The sequence below is a fragment of the Poromitra crassiceps genome (assembly GCF_964638095.1).
Source record: "Poromitra crassiceps genome assembly, chromosome: 3".
Classification (NCBI taxonomy): Eukaryota; Metazoa; Chordata; class Actinopteri; order Beryciformes; family Melamphaidae; genus Poromitra; species Poromitra crassiceps.
In genome coordinates, this window is record NC_139625.1 from 81,538,294 (window position 1) to 81,555,968 (window position 17,675).

At 45.0% G+C, this 17,675-nt stretch overlaps 1 protein-coding gene across 1 annotated transcript in view; it reads right to left on the minus strand.

Annotated features, from left to right (window-relative positions):
* Positions 1-8,956: 8,956 nt before the first annotated feature.
* The window catches only part of alk (ALK receptor tyrosine kinase), a gene marked incomplete at both ends in the record, with an annotated part of 658,401 nt that continues 649,682 nt past the window's right edge, over positions 8,957-17,675 (minus strand). The window contains 4 exons of the mRNA XM_083632425.1: positions 8,957-9,997; positions 10,086-10,176; positions 13,957-14,091; positions 14,976-15,077. Coding sequence (XP_083488551.1) covers positions 8,957-9,997; positions 10,086-10,176; positions 13,957-14,091; positions 14,976-15,077 — 1,369 coding nt within the window. The remainder of the gene's footprint in view (positions 9,998-10,085; positions 10,177-13,956; positions 14,092-14,975; positions 15,078-17,675) is intronic.

Consider the following 17,675-nt stretch of genomic DNA (forward strand, 5'->3'; position numbering starts at 1 on the left):
GTTCGCACTCAACCACTCTACTACCATCTCTGCAGGGACTGACCCGCAGAGGAGAGAGGAGAGCAGGCACAGTCCCTGCAGAGATGGTGAGAGTGGTTGAGTGAGAACACGGTGAAGGAGGAAGGCCGGGAGATGGCAGGGGAGGAGGGAGGAGATGGCAGAGGGGAGAACAGGGTGAAGGAAGCCAGGAGATGGCAGAGGAGGGAGGCCAGGAGATGGCAGAGGGGAGAGGGAGGGGTGGGGAGACGACTTCAAATCCCCTGCAGGAATTGAACCTGCACTTCTCCGCATACAATGCGGTTGTTAAGGTGACCGCCTTAACCCCTAGACCATCAGCTAGGTAACTTACAATGGATCTCTAGGCAGTTTTGTTATGGCTTTCCCAATGAAAGACTTGAAAAGGTTTTAGTGTCCGTACCGGGATTCAAACCACAAACCTTTGGGTTGGAAGGCATGGTCTTTCACCACTGGACTACAGCCCAGCTCAAACACACGGAACATGTTCAGCAAGTCAAATAGATGTGGTTAAGATTAGGGTTTTCTTAACCACGACCATACCCTAACCCAATTGATATGGTGGTGGTGGTGGTGGTGGGGGGGAGGGGTATATATATATTTTTTTAATATTTTGTTTTCAATTATTAATATTATTATTTTCACATTTACTAATCATTAACCACTCTATTCAGGAATTGACCGACTAATCAGCAACTATCTAATGATTAACTAATATATTCACGAACTGACATGTATTAATCATTAAAGAAACAGTTAACTACTCTGAGTCTGCACTGAGTGCTCATAAGTGTCAAAATAGAAAACTAGATTCAAACATAGGCAGAATGGTTCCAGGTCCATGTTTATCACCAGGCCGTTATTGAAAATAAGAATGTGTTCTTAATTAACTTGCCTGTTTAAATAAAGGTTGATGATTTATATGCACTGTAAGGCGACCTTGGGTGTTCTGAAAGGCGCCTCCAAATAAAATGTATTATTATTATTATTATGATACCATAATGTTAGCACAACAATACAAAACTCACAGCAACAAGTAGACCAGTGGTTTATTGATAGTATTCTGTGACATCACCACACAGACATCTTGGTCTGATTGTAATCAATTAACAGGTGATTAACAATCTAATTACACACACAGCCAATGAGCTGTGTGTAGTGTAAAGTGCCATATTGGTGGGAAATGCATGTGACATCATGGGAATACTATGAATAGACAAGTCCAAGTGAATCAGTTGTTATTAAGCTTTATACGAGGCGGACGAGTCTGTTGTGGCCTTCACCTTGTCAGTCTCACGTGAGCATGGGCCTGGCCAATCCCGGCACTTGACTGCTGCGTAGGCGGGCACAGGGCGTGGTTGTTGCGTAACCTATGTGCGAATAGAAATCACGCCTCCTTGAGGCATCCTCCCTGCCGATGGTACGGCATGGTAGGATTGCCTTTTTCCACGGGAGGTTCTGGTGAGACGAAGGAGGTGCCCGGCCTGGAATCACCCCACAGGGCCTTAGACCTCCATGCACCGAAGGTCTCTCAATACTGCGGTGTAGCACTAACTCTATTGCAGCGGATTGGGCGTGATCAACCCTTCCGCGGGCAACGCTGCAGACAGAGTAGGAAGGCTGATCCGTGAGCGGCTGCTTCTGGGACGTGAGTCGGGGTCGTAATCGGCCTCGGCTGGGTCTACTGGGCGAGGGTGTGTGATGTTGAGAGACCCGAAACACCTAGTCTCTTCGAACAGACGAGTTGGCTTCCGCAATTTTCAAATGCTTCCGCCATACCGTCTGTACTTCGTGGGGGAGAATCATGCACCAACCGGAATGGGAAGTAGAAAGGCGGGTTTTCCGCTCATTAGTCCAATCAGAATCGCAGAAAGGCGGGTCTTCCGCTCATTAGTCCAATCAAAATCCAATATGCCACATTTTTCGTGGACACACGTGTCGTGATTGGTCGGATTCCGTCGAACTTCTTTCCTGTCTGAAGGTTTTTTTTCCCAACTTCCTTGTGCATGTTCTGGGGGTGTAACGTACAGACTGTGTATAGCTGCATTCGCCGGATGTAGATGAGACAGTCTGTTTTAAGAGACTACGAAATATATTATATTTCCTGCATAAATTAAGAAACCATCTGTGAATCATGGATGAATGAAACCTCACATTCTAACTTAAAAAGTAGGAGATGACATGTTGAGAACTTAATCTTTATCTGTATAAAAAAAATTACACACACTATAAAGTGCTTAATGATAAAATGTCAAATCACATCAAACAGCATAATCATAAAACCAGTAAATTCAAGATCAAACCGTTAAAGAGCCTGTTCTTCTACCTGCTGTATTTGTTAAGCTCCTTAAGATAACTCTTGTTATGATTTGGTGCTATATAAAGATAAAGAGGAATCAGCAGAGGGGGTGGTGCAACAACCGGGACAATTATTGGCCATGTACAATTTGGGAGAAAAATCTGGATTCCACCTCCCCCCAAAAAAACATTTAAAGTAAAGTTATTTGGAGGAATGACATCAAGATGCTAGATACTTGGTTAATCTGTGTGTGACTTCAGAGGGAGAGGGGGAGGCTGGTTCCTTTAATTAACTACAGGAACAGAATCACCCTGCCAAGTCTCTGGAATCATTAAAAAAAAATCAAACTTTAAAAGTAAGAAAGTCATGGCAAATAACATTGATTTGAGAGGGATTCTTGTATTTAACAGCCAGATTTAACTCATTCCTGTCAGGACAGGGTGCATTACAGCTGCTTGAGGATGATGAAGAAGATGACTAATGTTAGTAGCCAAGGTACAAAACAATGAATGAGCGGTTGTGCATCTTACGCTGAGATGACTGTGTCTACAAAAACTAATCACCAGTCCTATCTTGGTTAATGTGGTTTACTTGGCACCAAATCCAACATTCAGTGCAGTAGACAGCAGACACACTCAACAGTCATTATATAGTAATTTATTCATTTTGGCGAATGTCATCTGAAGGGCTTTTACCAGAGTCGTCGTACAATACTTTATAATTACAACATTTTACAGGTGCAGTTCAGTTTGTCTTTTTACACAAAACGATGGAGATGAGATGATGAACACAGAATGATGCATTTTAACACAGGTACTGGAGAGGAAGCAAAAGACCTTTCTTTAGTCATTATTTTAAGTGCTCATTGACTTGGCCGAGAGAAATGCATTTGTCTTGGTCAGTCAGCGAGCGTCAGCTAGCTGTACACGACAGGCAGCTAGCTGTACATCACAGGCAGCTAGCTGTACATGACAGGCAGCTAGCTGTACATGGCAGGCAGCTAGCTGTACATGGCAGGCAGCTAGCTGTACATGACAGGCAGCTAGCTGTACATGACAGGCAGCTAGCTGTACATGACAGGCAGCTAGCTGTACATGACAGGCAGCTAGCTGTACACGACAGGCAGCTAGCTGTACACGACAGGCAGCTAGCTGTACACGACAGGCAGCTAGCTGTACACGACAGGCAGCTAGCTGTACATCACAGGCAGCTAGCTGTACATCACAGGCAGCTAGCTGTACATCACAGGCAGCTAGCTGTACATCACGACAGACAGCTAGCTGTACATGTACAGCTAGCTGTACACGAGAGGCAGCTAGCTGTACACGACAGGCAGCTAGCTGTACATGACAGGCAGCTAGCTGTACATCACAGGCAGCTAGCTGTAGATGACAGGCAGCTAGCTGTACATAACAGGCTAGCTGTACATGACAGGCAGCTAGCTGTACATGACAGGCTAGCTGTACATGACAGGCAGCTAGCTGTACATGACAGGCAGCTAGCTCTACACGACAGGCAGCTAGCTGTACATGACAGGCAGCTAGCTGTACATGACAGGCAGCTAGCTGTACATGACAGGCAGGACTGACAGGATTGCCAAAAACAGTCAAGCAAAGCAGCAAAAACTGACACACACAGTCATCATTGTCTTAAATATCAACACCTCCACGCTTATGGTGTCATTTGATAGATATACGTAAGTGTCCCTGTTCAACGTAAAAAGCCGACTTTAAACACAGACAAGCGTTAACACCGTGTGAAGGGTGCCTGTTACTTCAGCAGAATGAGACTCACCAAATGCTCCCTTGGTTTCATTCACATGTGGATCACAAGCAGTTTGATTTCAAACTTTTCACTCCGACTCATTTATATTCCACAACAGTCATCCTATAATAGAAAAGGTAAAATATGCAAATGTAGGAATGTTGAGTGCCTTGAGACAGGTTAAGATCGATTCAGTAATATCCAGACCAGTACTTCAGTATCTGCATCAAGCCAACAAAGAAGAGGCTTTTTTGCTTCTTCTGTCACTTTTTTTTAAGAAAATAAATTAAAGTCCCTGGAAACCAAACATAAATATGTGTTTTGAGTTTGTCAAAACACAAATGTGATAAGATTTGAACATAATGAACATCAACCCCAACCCCAGAAAACAGTTAAAACAGCAAAAAGGCAATATTTAGGATTGAAACTAATGTCAGTCATTTCAATGGTTCCAGCTGTAGTTACACTGTTCATCTGCAACTGAGGTCTGCCCCCACAGCTGAGTCAACTCAATCAGAGAAGGTAAACACACTGTTCATCTGCATGAGTTTGAGTTAACTCAGCTATGGGAGCAGACCTCTCTGTTGTATATGTAGATGAACAGTGTTTACCTTCTCTGATTGAGTTAACTCAGCTATGGGAGCAGACCTCTCTGTTATGCAGATGAACAGTGTTTACCTTCTCTGATTGAGTTAACTCAGCTATGGGAGCAGACCTCTCTGTTATGTAGATGAACAGTGTTTACCTTCTCTGATTGAGTTAACTCAGCTATGGGAGCAGACCTCTCTGTTATGCAGATGAACAGTGTTTACCTTCTCTGATTGAGTTAACTCAGCTATGGGAGCAGACCTCTCTGTTATGCAGATGAACAGTATTTACCTTCTCTGATTGAGTTAACTCAGCTATGGGAGCAGACCTCTCTGTTGTATATGTAGATGAACAGTGTTTACCTTCTCTGATTGAGTTAACTCAGCTATGGGAGCAGACCTCTCTGTTATGCAGATGAACAGTGTTTACCTTCTCTGATTGAGTTAACTCAGCTATGGGAGCAGACCTCTCTGTTGTATAATGCAGATGAACAGTGTTTACCTTCTCTGATTGAGTTAACTCAGCTATGGGAGCAGACCTCTCTGTTGTATAATGCAGATGAACAGTGTTTACCTTCTCTGATTGAGTTAACTCAGCTATGGGAGCAGACCTCTCTGTTGTATATGTAGATGAACAGTGTTTACCTTCTCTGATTGAGTTAACTCAGCTATGGGAGCAGACCTCTCTGTTATGCAGATGAACAGTGTTTACCTTCTCTGATTGAGTTAACTCAGCTATGGGAGCAGACCTCTCTGTTGTATATGTAGATGAACAGTGTTTACCTTCTCTGATTGGGTTAACTCAGCTATGGGAACAGACCTCTCTGTTGTATATGCAGATGAACAGTGTTTACCTTCTCTGATTGAGTTAACTCAGCTATGGGAGCAGACCTCTCTGTTGTATATGTAGATGAACAGTGTTTGCCTTCTCTGATTGAGTTAACTCAGCTATGGGAACAGACCTCTCTGTTGTATATGTAGATGAACAGTGTTTACCTTCTCTGATTGAGTTAACTCAGCTATGGGAGCAGACCTCTCTGTTATGCAGATGAACAGTGTTTACCTTCTCTGATTGAGTTAACTCAGCTATGGGAGCAGACCTCTCTGTTGTATATGCAGATGAACAGTGTTTACCTTCTCTGATTGAGTTAACTCAGCTATGGGAGCAGACCTCTCTGTTGTATATGTAGATGAACAGTGTTTACCTTCTCTGATTGAGTTAACTCAGCTATGGGAGCAGACCTCTCTGTTATGCAGATGAACAGTGTTTACCTTCTCTGATTGAGTTAACTCAGCTATGGGAGCAGACCTCTCTGTTGTATATGCAGATGAACAGTGTTTACCTTCTCTGATTGAGTTAACTCAGCTATGGGAACAGACCTCTCTGTTGTATATGCAGATGAACAGTGTTTACCTTCTCTGATTGAGTTAACTCAGCTATGGGAGCAGACCTCTCTGTTATGCAGATGAACAGTGTTTACCTTCTCTGATTGAGTTAACTCAGATATGGGAGCAGACCTCTCTGTTGTATATGTAGATGAACAGTATTTACCTTCTCTGATTGAGTTAACTCAGCTATGGGAGCAGACCTCTGCGACCCTAGTAGAGAAGCACCATACTTTATCTACACCAATATTCACCTTATGTTCCAACCCAGGGGCCAGCCAGTTACTTCCTATTGTGTTTACACTTCCTGTGACAGTACAGTACTAGTGAGCAGGTAAAACAGACAGTGTTTTGAACAGGAAGTCATAACACAAATGGGTCAAGTGGGCGGGGCTACATCAGGTGAATACCCGATCGCACGTAAATCGGCGCAGCTGTGGCTGGACACTTCTCTTATTATAATACAATTTTTTTTTCCTGAGCCCCCCCCCCCCATTTTCTCCCCAATTGAACTTGGCCAATAACCTGCTGCCCCAGTCACTGCTTCACCCCCTCTGCCGATCTGGGGAGAGCCGTAGACTAGCACCATGCTTCCTCCAACACATGCCAGTTGCCAACTGCTTTTTTTCACCTGACAGCGGGGGGCTTCACCGGCAGGACGTAGCACATGGGAGGATCACACGGCTTCCCACCAGCGCAGACACAGCCAATCGTGCCTGTATGGACTCCCGACCAAGCCTGGAGGTAACACGGGGCGCGAACCTGTGACCCTCGTGTTGGTAGGCAGGGCATCTACCACCACACTTGGTATGGGTCATTAATGCTCACTATTGGATTTGGAGTGGACAGAAGTGCCTGGAATGAACTGCAGAGCTCTCGGCACAGTAAACATGAAGGCAAGGTAAACACTGTTCAGTTCATCTGCTTATACTACCCAGAGTGTAATACGATAGATCGGCAATATGGTCCCGCCCCCTTTTATGGGGAAAACACAAGACGATCGCCATTGACTTCAATGTAAAATAGCAGTACCGAAAGAAATCATAGAAAAATAACAATTAATCTCATTTATTAATGACACAAAGACCATGACATGACAATATGTTACAATTCGTCTGGCAAGATACACCGGAAATATGACTTTGACCCATCTAAAATCATGTGACTCGTCACATGTTACAGCAGTCTAGTCTGAGTCAAGTAGCCTACAACGATGCTGGGCTCCACTACAACAGCATTTAATGTAGGAAGGCTAAATTAGAAACAGGTGGACACCGCAGCTAGGTCACAGACGGGTCATGAGTCACATGATTTGAGATGGGTCAAAGTCATATTTCTGTATTTCATGTATCTTGCACATTCTGTGGCCGGCCGAGTTGTAATATATTGTCATGTCATGGTGGCTTTGTGTGATTAATAAACTAAATTGATTATTATTATTATTATTATTTTTGGTACTGCTATTTTACATTGAAGTCAACGGCGATCGCCTTCTGTTTCCCCCCTAAAAGGGGGCGAGACCATGTGCCGCCTACAAAATGACGTACTGTATTGTTGCTGTCGGGTGGAAACCTTGTATCTCCAAAAAAGCAATTTTTCACAAGGAAGAAAAAACCTTCACATTTGAACATAGTGTAATAGTAATAACAACATTAATAACCAGTAATATAACATCTTTTCACAGGTTATGTTTGGGTAGCCACTAAATCCATTCATGAAATAAAAAGAAAATGGCCAAATTCGGAGGAATACAAGGTTTCCAGCCGACAGCAGCGGTATGCTACAAAGCGGGTTGAAAAGTGGCAACGTCCTCCTTTAAATCTCAGTTCTTATTGTTTCTCAAATATCTCTCCAACACCTCTATTCATCCATCTACTCCACCATCAAAGCACAGACTGGCTTCCCTTCATTAGGATGTATCAAGTAGTGTTATGACCATCTGGCATATGGAACTAAAAATCAAATCCCTGCGGTTTAAAAAGCCAAAATGAAAACCAGCTGATGTCAAATGAATTTTGTTTGGATTTTAAGAAGCACGTCCATTAATAATTTATAGAGCCACTTCAAAATAATAAATAAACAGATGAATAAATAAACAAGCAAGCAAACAAACATCAACAAACACGTACCCCCCCCCCCCCCCATCTTTTGTTTGTTTGTTTTAGTAAAAATGTCTCTGTTAATCCAGTGTCCAATTGTTTGAGATTCTTGAAAAATAGTCTGATAGCAATTTATTTATCACGGTGTGGAATCCAACAGCAAGTAGATAAGGAATAATGTTAAGGATCTGCAGTAGAACACACGTGTGGTTGGCAGCTGGAGGTGCAGTCAAACTGCTGACCAACATATATGGTGGAGAGTCTTTAATCTGCCAAAATATAGAAATCTGAGTCCTCCTAGTGTTGCATTGTCATACATGAAAGACTGCTTTTGACATCCGCGGCAGTCAATGAACAAGTGGCAGACCTAATACCAAATGAAAGGTTCTCCCCACGTCTTTCTGTGTCATGACAAACTGTATCTCTCCATTCAACTGCTTTCTTAGTTTTCTCACTCGGTCATAATCCATCCAGTTGAAAAAATACATTTTTTATTCTTAAAACTAGCCTATACTCTACATAGCTTGGCTCCCAAAAGTCTTTTAGTTCTCTAAATGTGCTTTTGGTGATTTCAACACACCTGTGAGGTTCTCATGGGGGAAACGATTGCTGAACGGATCCAGCTCTGGTTAAGCGAGATGGGTTCCCTCTGAACTGGGGGAATAAGCCAACGTAGTGGAGCAGTAGGTAACGGTGGTGTAAAACGGTCTCTGTCCTGACACAGTGTTTTAGTGCTGTGCTTCCTGTACAGACAGTCTTCAAGACAAGGGCCTATAAAAAGACCCAAAGTGGTACAGGCATTTGGGCTAAAGCACCGTGGCGTTGTGGCCCTCCATCCTGGGCAACCTGGGGTCCTGCACTGTGCCCATGGTGACCAGCAGAGGACGGCTGTCGTCGGCCATGCCCGAGTGGCCCAGGGACACCGAGGCGGGGAGGGAGGAAGGGCCCGGGGCCGCCGGAGGGGGCGGGGCGTTGGTGTGGGAAACGGCCTCCAGCGGCAGGCCCTGCTCCTGGTAGCCGTAGCCGATGTTCCCGCAAGGGAAGCGCCGCAGTCTGTAGAGGGGAACCGGGGGCAGGGCGGCTGAATCTAAAAGCAGGGCTGACTGGGTGCCCGGTGGGGGCAGGGTGGCTGAATCTAAAAGCAGGGCTGACTGGGCGGCGGGTGGGGGTGGTGGGGGCAGCAAGGGTCTGCACAGACCCTGCTGCTGGTGCTGCTGGAGCAGCTGCAGGTGGTGCTGCTGCTGGAGCTGTAGCCCCAGAGTTCCCGCCGCCTCAGCCACCGTCCGGCCCACCTGCTCCTGCCCCTCGCCGGGCACCCTACCCCCTCCACCTCCCACCCCCACCCCCACCTGCCTCTGCTGCTGCTTCCTCTGCTGCTGCTGCAGGAACCATGAGCCATAAGTAGGGTTCCACAGACTGGTCGCCTTCCCATTGCGGCCATCCTGGCCCTGGGTGAAGGCCAGGTTGACGTGGCCCCCCTCAGAGCTTGGCTGGGTGGAGACGTGGGGTCCCTTGGCAGTGAGTGCGGAGGTGGCCGTGGAGGTGATGGTGCTTGTGGTGCTGATGGACGTCGGCGGGTGGGGCTTCTGATGCTGGTGGAAATATGGCTGGGACAACGTCGGTGCTTTGGCCTCCGATGGTGAGCCAGCCAGGAGAGCGGCCTCTCCGCCTCTCCGGTTCTCCTCAGTGGGATAGGATGGAGGCGGTGGCGGACCCTCCCCAGGCGTCTGCGCGTTCACCAGCAGGGTCGGAGCTGAGGGGTCGTCAGGGCGCATGGGGACACGCTCTTCCTCCTCCGGGACAGGTCCATACTCTACAGGCAACGGCACGGTCACCACATCGGGGTCCTAAACGAGACAGATGGTCAAAAGAAGTTTCATCATTGTATTTTTTTGTGGGGCCCAACACTTGTTCATTTCAGTTCTGCTCAGCTACCTGTAAGCAGTAGTCAATCCTCTCCAGGATAGTCGAGAAGTTTGGCCTGTCCTCAGGCTGGTGCTGCCAACTCTGAGTCATTATACGGTACCTAAAATACACATAAGTAAAACACATTTAATTAAAACATTTTCCTCTCACTTTATATAGACCTAGGTAAGCCCACCAGCACCATCTCTCCCACTGCTGTAACATTTGCCAGACTAAACTCCAATATCGTTAAAAAAACACACACAATTGATGTAGAATTGAATTTGACAATACATTTTTCTCCCGAACACAACCAGTAGCATCTCTACTGAGCCAAAATAAGACGGTGACAACCTAAACTTTCTACATCGACATTTTTGTAGTTGTTTTGATCGCTTCAGGTGGAATTAAAGTGCAACCTTTTGAGTGATTGCCTCAAGGGTGAAGTGCAGCTAAAGTGAAGAATTGTTCAATCTAAAGATATTTTTAATTGCTGGGTTGATTCAAACATAAGTTTCTGGTCTGTTAGCAATATGTGTGTCCTGTTGTGAGACAGTTTCACAACTTCAGATTAATAGTGCCACACGGGGCTGTTTCTTTTTTCAAAGAGAGAAGAAAAACATTCACAAAGAAAATGTGAGGCAGGTTGCAAAGCTGGAGAGAAAGAAGAGAAGTCGCCTGCAAAGCTGTGGCCGAGGGCAGTCAAATACAATTCAGGTCAGGACCACTTCAGTCAAAAACACAAGACCACTTAGATCAATCTAAAGCTTTTATTAGCATGAGTTATATTTGGTGGTATGGCTCTGTCCTGGAGAGCGGCAGCAGCAGATTCTGGGAGCTCCTTGCCCCTCCATGAGCAACATGGAATAGCCTTAAGGCAAGGAGAGCAACAAAAGACCCCCAGGTACAGAACAGAGCAAGCAACAATGACAACAGAAATGACATTGTTTAAGTCAGACCCAGCATGAAAGGAGGAGCTGGGGAGGAGGTGGGTTGCAAACAGCTTGCACATGAAGCAGCCATGTTAGGCAGCAGACTGGAGCAGAATTAAAGAGGGTGCCCTGTTTGAGTGGAGCCAATTGAATGCATCAGCTAAGCAGTCAGCTGATGTGGGCTGGGTTTGAGATCAGCTCCTAATCAGCTGTGGGCTGGGTTTAAGCTGGGCTTGACATCCGTGGCCTGCCACGATGCTCGATATGTCAGAAATCAGAATCAGCAAAACTATTGATCACCGAGGGGAAATTGGGTCATGCTACTAACTATGAAGGATAAACGAGAGACCAAAATGTGTGTGTGTATGTGTGTGTGTGTGTGTGTGTGTGTGTGAGTGTGTGTGAGTGTGAGAGAGAGAGAGAGAGAGAGAGTGTGTGTGTGTGTGTGTGTGTGTGTGTGTGTGTGTGTGTGTGTGTGTGTGTGTGTGTGTGTGTGTGTGTGTGAGAGAGAGTGTGTGTGAGTGTGTGTGTGTGAGTGTGTGTGTGTGTGTGTGTGTGTGTGTGTGTGTGTGTGTGTGTGTGTGTGTGTGTGTGTGTGTGTGTGTGTGTGAGAGAGAGTGAAACAGAGATAGAGGGGCAGGGAGACGGTGAGTGTGTCCATATATATAGCTTTTATAAGAGTTGACCAGAGAGGGAATATCTGACAGAGTAAAGGAGAAATAACTGCCTGGCGGTTGTATGCCTCCACCAATAAGTCAAGTTGCAGTCGACATCCATGTCTGTCCAGACTCATACAAGCACAAATACCTTGAAGCCCACAGCACAGTGGTGTAACCATTCAGTTTCAGCAATGGTTGGGGGTACATCAACAACATGGCTAATCTTTTTCAAAATGGAAAATGGTCTGACCCATACCCTTATTTTGTTATTGTGATACAATATTTGTAAAGTTAGTCTATCCTTCTCAATTTGAATATAGGATTAAGCTACTTAGTTATTTCTTTTAATTATCCACCTGTAATAAAAAAAAAAAAAAACCTACGTACATATAAACAGCAAACTTTTTCCAAAACACTGCAGGTTCTGTGGTGCTGGTATTTCCAATCTGATGCCAGTGCGCCATAGGTGCATCAATTGACACGCATCAAATGAGTCATGTCAATTGATGCTGTCAGTGCGTTGGAGGCGTGGTCAGTCCTATGAGGGCGGGGCCTGTTTCAGTTCAAATGGGTGAGACATAGCAAAGGCTGGCTCTGCTGTTATCTGCTGTGTAAAACAAGCAGCTTTGATTAATCCGGGTTCTGGTCATCTTTATTGTGAGCTAGGATGATCACAGATTGATTAATCATGTCTAAAAAATAAAGAGTGGATAGCGCTCATAACACTTTGGCAAGTGCTGTCAGTTCTCAGATGTACAGGTAACAATAATGTTCTTAGCATTTTCTTCCATCCGTTCAGGTCAAAGTAATGCAAATATTCCCCCGTTGTGAAGTTTAGTGCCCATTCTGAAAGCGAATCGGAGCGACTCCACTGCGCTTCAGCAAGCTGCTGCAGTCTGCTTTTAATAACGTGATGTAATACAATTTATTTTTAATTGCACTAATTGAAAATATAAGGGGAAAATAATAATAATACTAATAGTTTGTAAACCAGTCTGCAGAATAGCCTAATAAAATGTTATGAAACTGCTTTTGCAATATTATTTTCACTTTCTTTTTAAATAACAAGTTTCACTCAAGTAAATCTATTGTCTTTATCCAGGTCTAGATAAATAACATAATTGTCTCACGTTTTATTCTACAGTCTAAACAAAAGTAGTGTCTTCCAGAGCTGTTGATTACTGTTTAGTCTGAGCTCAGAGAATGAATCGACGTTGGGATAAGACAGTTCCATAATGTTGTCATGACAACTGAGCCAGCGATGGGTTCAATGTTTAATCCAATTTAAGTCTCGGCCATGGGTACAACCATCATCGCAACGCTGACACATTGCCCGTCACTGGAAGTATAAACATATCGTTGCGACCGATGGCAGAATATGATCATGGCCAGTGGCGACCATCATAAATCGCTGTACTATAAATCCCTAATATTGGAAAATCATCAGAGCCTCTTAAATCAAGATCTGCCTGCCTCATATTGTGTTGTTGTGTTTTCCAACAGTGACATTACCTGCATGTCTACAATAAATTGCCACAATGTATGCACCACATACATCTGTGCATCTTTCCTTCCTTGTTTATTAGGGGTGTCACGATACACTCAGTTCACGATACGATACGTATCACGATACTGGGTTCACGATAACGATACGATACGATACGATTTTAACAATATTTTTTTAAACTTGAATAATGACAATATATGACTGGAAAAGTAGTATTTTATTTGAAATGCACAAATACAAAACATGCTGTTGTGGGAAATTGTTATTACAATAACAACTAGAAAAAACATGAGATTGGAGATAAGGCTTATCTTGAAATAGAATGAGTTACACCGTCACTTAGATTTACTTTGAACTAAAAGGTTTCTCAGCAGTATAAATTCTCATTATGCATCTTCAGTTTTTCTTCAAACTCAAACAACAAGACTTTTCTTAGTCTATTTTTTATGGATCTTCAGTTTTTCCTGTCAAGTAAACAGTTTTGCCAGAAACTCAATTGAATGGTTTCTCTCCTGTATAACTTCTCATGTGTCTCTTCAGAGACTTGTTCAACTGAACTACTTTCCACACATTGAACTTCAACAAACAAAGACGTTTCTTTGTCTACTTTTGAAAAAAAAAAAAAAAAAAAATTTTTTTTTTTTTTTCACGATATGAGATTTCATCTCAACGATACATATCGTGACGTTTTACTATCGCGAAATTTCGTGGGACGATATATTGTGACACCCCTATTGTTTATGCATTGTGGAGAGGCTTCATTAGACCTCATGGGATCTCCTTTTTCATGCAGGAATACTTACACTGGCCCAGGGCAGTTTTTGGGAGGGTCCATCCTTCCGCCATTGGTTACAAACTCCAGCACTTCCTGGTTGCTGCGGCTTGGATATGGCATATAGCCCAATGAGAAGATCTCCCAAAGCAGAACCCCAAATGACCTGCGGGGCGGAGGGGGAGGGAGAGAGAGAAAGAGAGAGGATCAGGATTAGATCGATTTGTTATGAAGAGAAAGAGAGAGAGACTGTTGGGGATATTTTACCAGATGAAGCGCTTGGTTGTAAGACAAGCTTCCCCAGGCTCTTTTACCAAGATCGTAACCCACTCAGACTCAAAGATACACAGACTCGAGTTCTCAGTTTAGCTTGCTAGCAAGGAGAGTGTCGAGCGGCACCTCTGCCCGTCTCCAAAACACTTCTGCTATCCACCCTCCGTGCTTAGTCTTTTATTTACTATAACTCGTGGTTACACATGAAGCAACATGAAGAAATGGTCCTCCCAGTTCCTGTTTATCAGATAGTACACGTATGCATATGTTCAACACACATCAACAACGGTTGAACTGAACGCTGACTGCGCGAGCTGTTATTCTGCAACTGCAGATGGAGACTTCCTCATTCTAAAGCACAGCAAGCACAATTGAACATCCGTTTTGCATAGGTCGTCTTATTTTGCAGAGACACACACATGACTGTTCCATTCCTGCACAAGCTGCAAAATATATAGGTCACAGTGCAGTAAACCGTTCAGTCAGCAGAGTGGCAGAAAACAGGCCAACAGATAAAACATGTTTAAGCAAATATGAAAAACACTTCTTCAAACCCTAACAGAGACCTAGGACAATTGAGCCATAACTTAGAAGCTTCATCAGAGCCGAGTCGAGAAGTAAAAGAAAAACAAACATATGGTGTAGGAGCAAAGGAGTGAAGGATGGAGGAAGGTAAAAGAGATTGACGGAGAGAAGGGGCAGGTCTAGAGAGTGAACTATAGGCAGGAGCGTGAGCTTGGTCCTGGCTGTGGGGTGCCAGTGGGAGGGGCCACTCACCACGTGTCTGTTTTGGATGTGAAGATGCCCTCCATGAAGGCTTCAGGTGGCATCCACTTCACTGGCAGCATGGCACGCCCACCCTTCCTGTAATAGCTCGCCCTGCACACATGCACGCACACACACACACACACACACACACACACACACACACACACACACACACACGTTTTGAGTGAGCGGAGTAGACTTAGTTCATCCACCTTTTTATTTGGAGAAAATAGTTCACCCACATTAAAGTAAATGTGTGTTTTAAATTCATAGAGTACAGTACGTACATTATAGCTAGTAGGGCCTCCGGGTAGTGCAGAAGTAGATTCCCTGCCTACCAACACGAGGGTCACAGGTTCGAGCCCCCGTGTTACCTCGGTCGGTCGGTCGGGGTCTGTTTTGGGGGGAGGGGAACTTGGGGGAATAGTAATAGTACTTGGCCAATTCCCCGTCCCGGTCATTGCTCCTCCCCCTCTGCCGATCTGAGGAGAGTTGTAGACTAGCACATGCTTCCTCCGATACATGTGCAGTCACCAGCCACTTCTTTTCACCTGACATCAGGACGTAGTGCGTGGGAGGATCATGCTCCAGAGGAGACTCTAGTGCAGCGACCAGGATGCATACCCCCACCAGCTTCCCACCCGCAGACACAGCCAATTGTGTTCGTAGGAACATCCGACCAAGCCTTAAGTACCGCTGCCGGGAATTGAACCCGGGTCTCCGCGGTGGCAGGTGAGTACTTTTAACTTTACACTACTCAGATGCCCAAAATAAGAAGAAAGGCATACATCCATGTGTTTTTGAAAGCAAAATATATTTTTGTTCAGAATGATGCTCGTTTGCCTTAATGATCGCCGACAGGAGGAATGTTTTCCCCACCCCTTTGTTTACCGTTACAGTACATCTCTGTGTGCAACTACTACATGTACTGTATGTCTCCAATTATCACTGAGAGGTAGGAGATCAATATGTAAATGGTCTCGCTGGCCAACCTCCCCTCCCTTCCGGGAGGGAAGGGAGCGCTGGTCACCATTCTGGAATTGTGATGGGCGGCGCTTAGCGGCAGTGCCCTTGGAAAATAGTTTCCAACAATCCAACTTGCCATTTTCAGCGTGTAGTAGCAACGAGCTAGCGTGTAGGTTTCTGCCGTTAGGTTGTTAGCCAGTTAGCATTGTTGTTTTCACTGCGGCGGCAGGGGACTGTTTACAGCGAAACACACAGGGAGGAGGAAGCGGAAGCCGCTCTGATTGACATGGTCGGAGCCAATAACAGAGCTTGTAAGCGGGGAGCGGAAATCCGGCGGCGACTGAAATGGACGGCTCCAATGGGAGAGCAGCTGTAGAGCAGGGGAGGGCTAATGCCAGCAGCCTGTTTCCATGCAGCCAGATTAATATATAAAGCACTCCCAAAGAAGAGTGACACACAGAATCATAGTGGCCACAAATCGATAAGGGAGAAACAATCCAACAAAAGGAAACAAGGGGCCGGAAAATGGAAAAATCAAAACCACAGTAGTTCACGGAAATATTGCCATGGCAACGTCATCACCGCCCACAAAAGCAGAGGATACCGAAAAAAAAGAATAAATCTAACATCCTGCAATTAATTCACTAATTGACACTGGCTCTATCTTTCACCACCCGAACACGCGTCCGGCCGTCTGAGAGGGACCCTCTAATAACTCCTTATCACGAGCGGAGGAAAGGAGGCCTTTTTGCCAGGCGGACCCGTTTGAGCCTCTTTTGTTGCCGTCTTAACTCTTGCGTCGGTAGAGGAATGATCTGATATGGGCGCTATCTGAACGTCGCCACTGATAGCGGCCTCTGCGCGGTTCATCTCACCCAGTTCGAGGCGCAGCGAGGACAAACACGAGGCGCGACAAGATCTGAGTTCAGTGATGCGAGCTTCGTTTGAGAGGAGAACTGGTCTGGCTGTGAGGGGAAAAATACATCTTTTGGCATTGCTCGCTGCTGCTGAGGACGAGTAAATGTCTGTGACTTTTCTTATGTAGCACTAGCATAAAGTGTGAATTGTTTTATAATAAATAGGGCAGCACGAGCCTTTAGGTGAGGAAGGTCTCCAGTTCAAACCTATTGGGAACGAATGAGTAGTGCTCTATCCTCCTTCAAAAACAACTGCCAAGCCGCCCATGAGCAAGGCACTGTTCTGTGGCCACCAGTAGAGTGGTTTGGTTGTACCGCTCAGCTCCCACTGTGAATGTGTCTTGAATGTGAAGCAGGGTATTGTTGGAAACTAAAGGTGTAGGTGAACTAAAAATACCACACCAACAAAGAATAGTGTTACTAAAGAATAATAAAGCGTAAAGGCAACATAACTAAAGCAGGGGAAGACAAATAAAAAAAGAGGAGTTTGGTTCTGGCAGCCTAAGCTCCTCAGATAGGCCGTCAAATCCTCTGGGCTTGGACAGCATTGGCCCAATTGCCTTTTGTCTTTACCCTAAGGTGCCTGAGGATTTCTGGCTGCCCTCTGGCTCACAAGGGGTTAAATGGTCGAAATTGCTAGGAAGACCTATTCATGCCTTAAAAGTAATCTGTAATCTGTAAATTCAAACAACGGCAGGCTACCAAAGAGACCAAACCTAAGGCAGAATTCTGCACTATCTGCAGCCACAGATCAAGGCGAGAGTATATACATGTGTCCAAGCTTCTGTGTTATAAAAAGACAAAAATCAATCCGGTCTTTGCAATG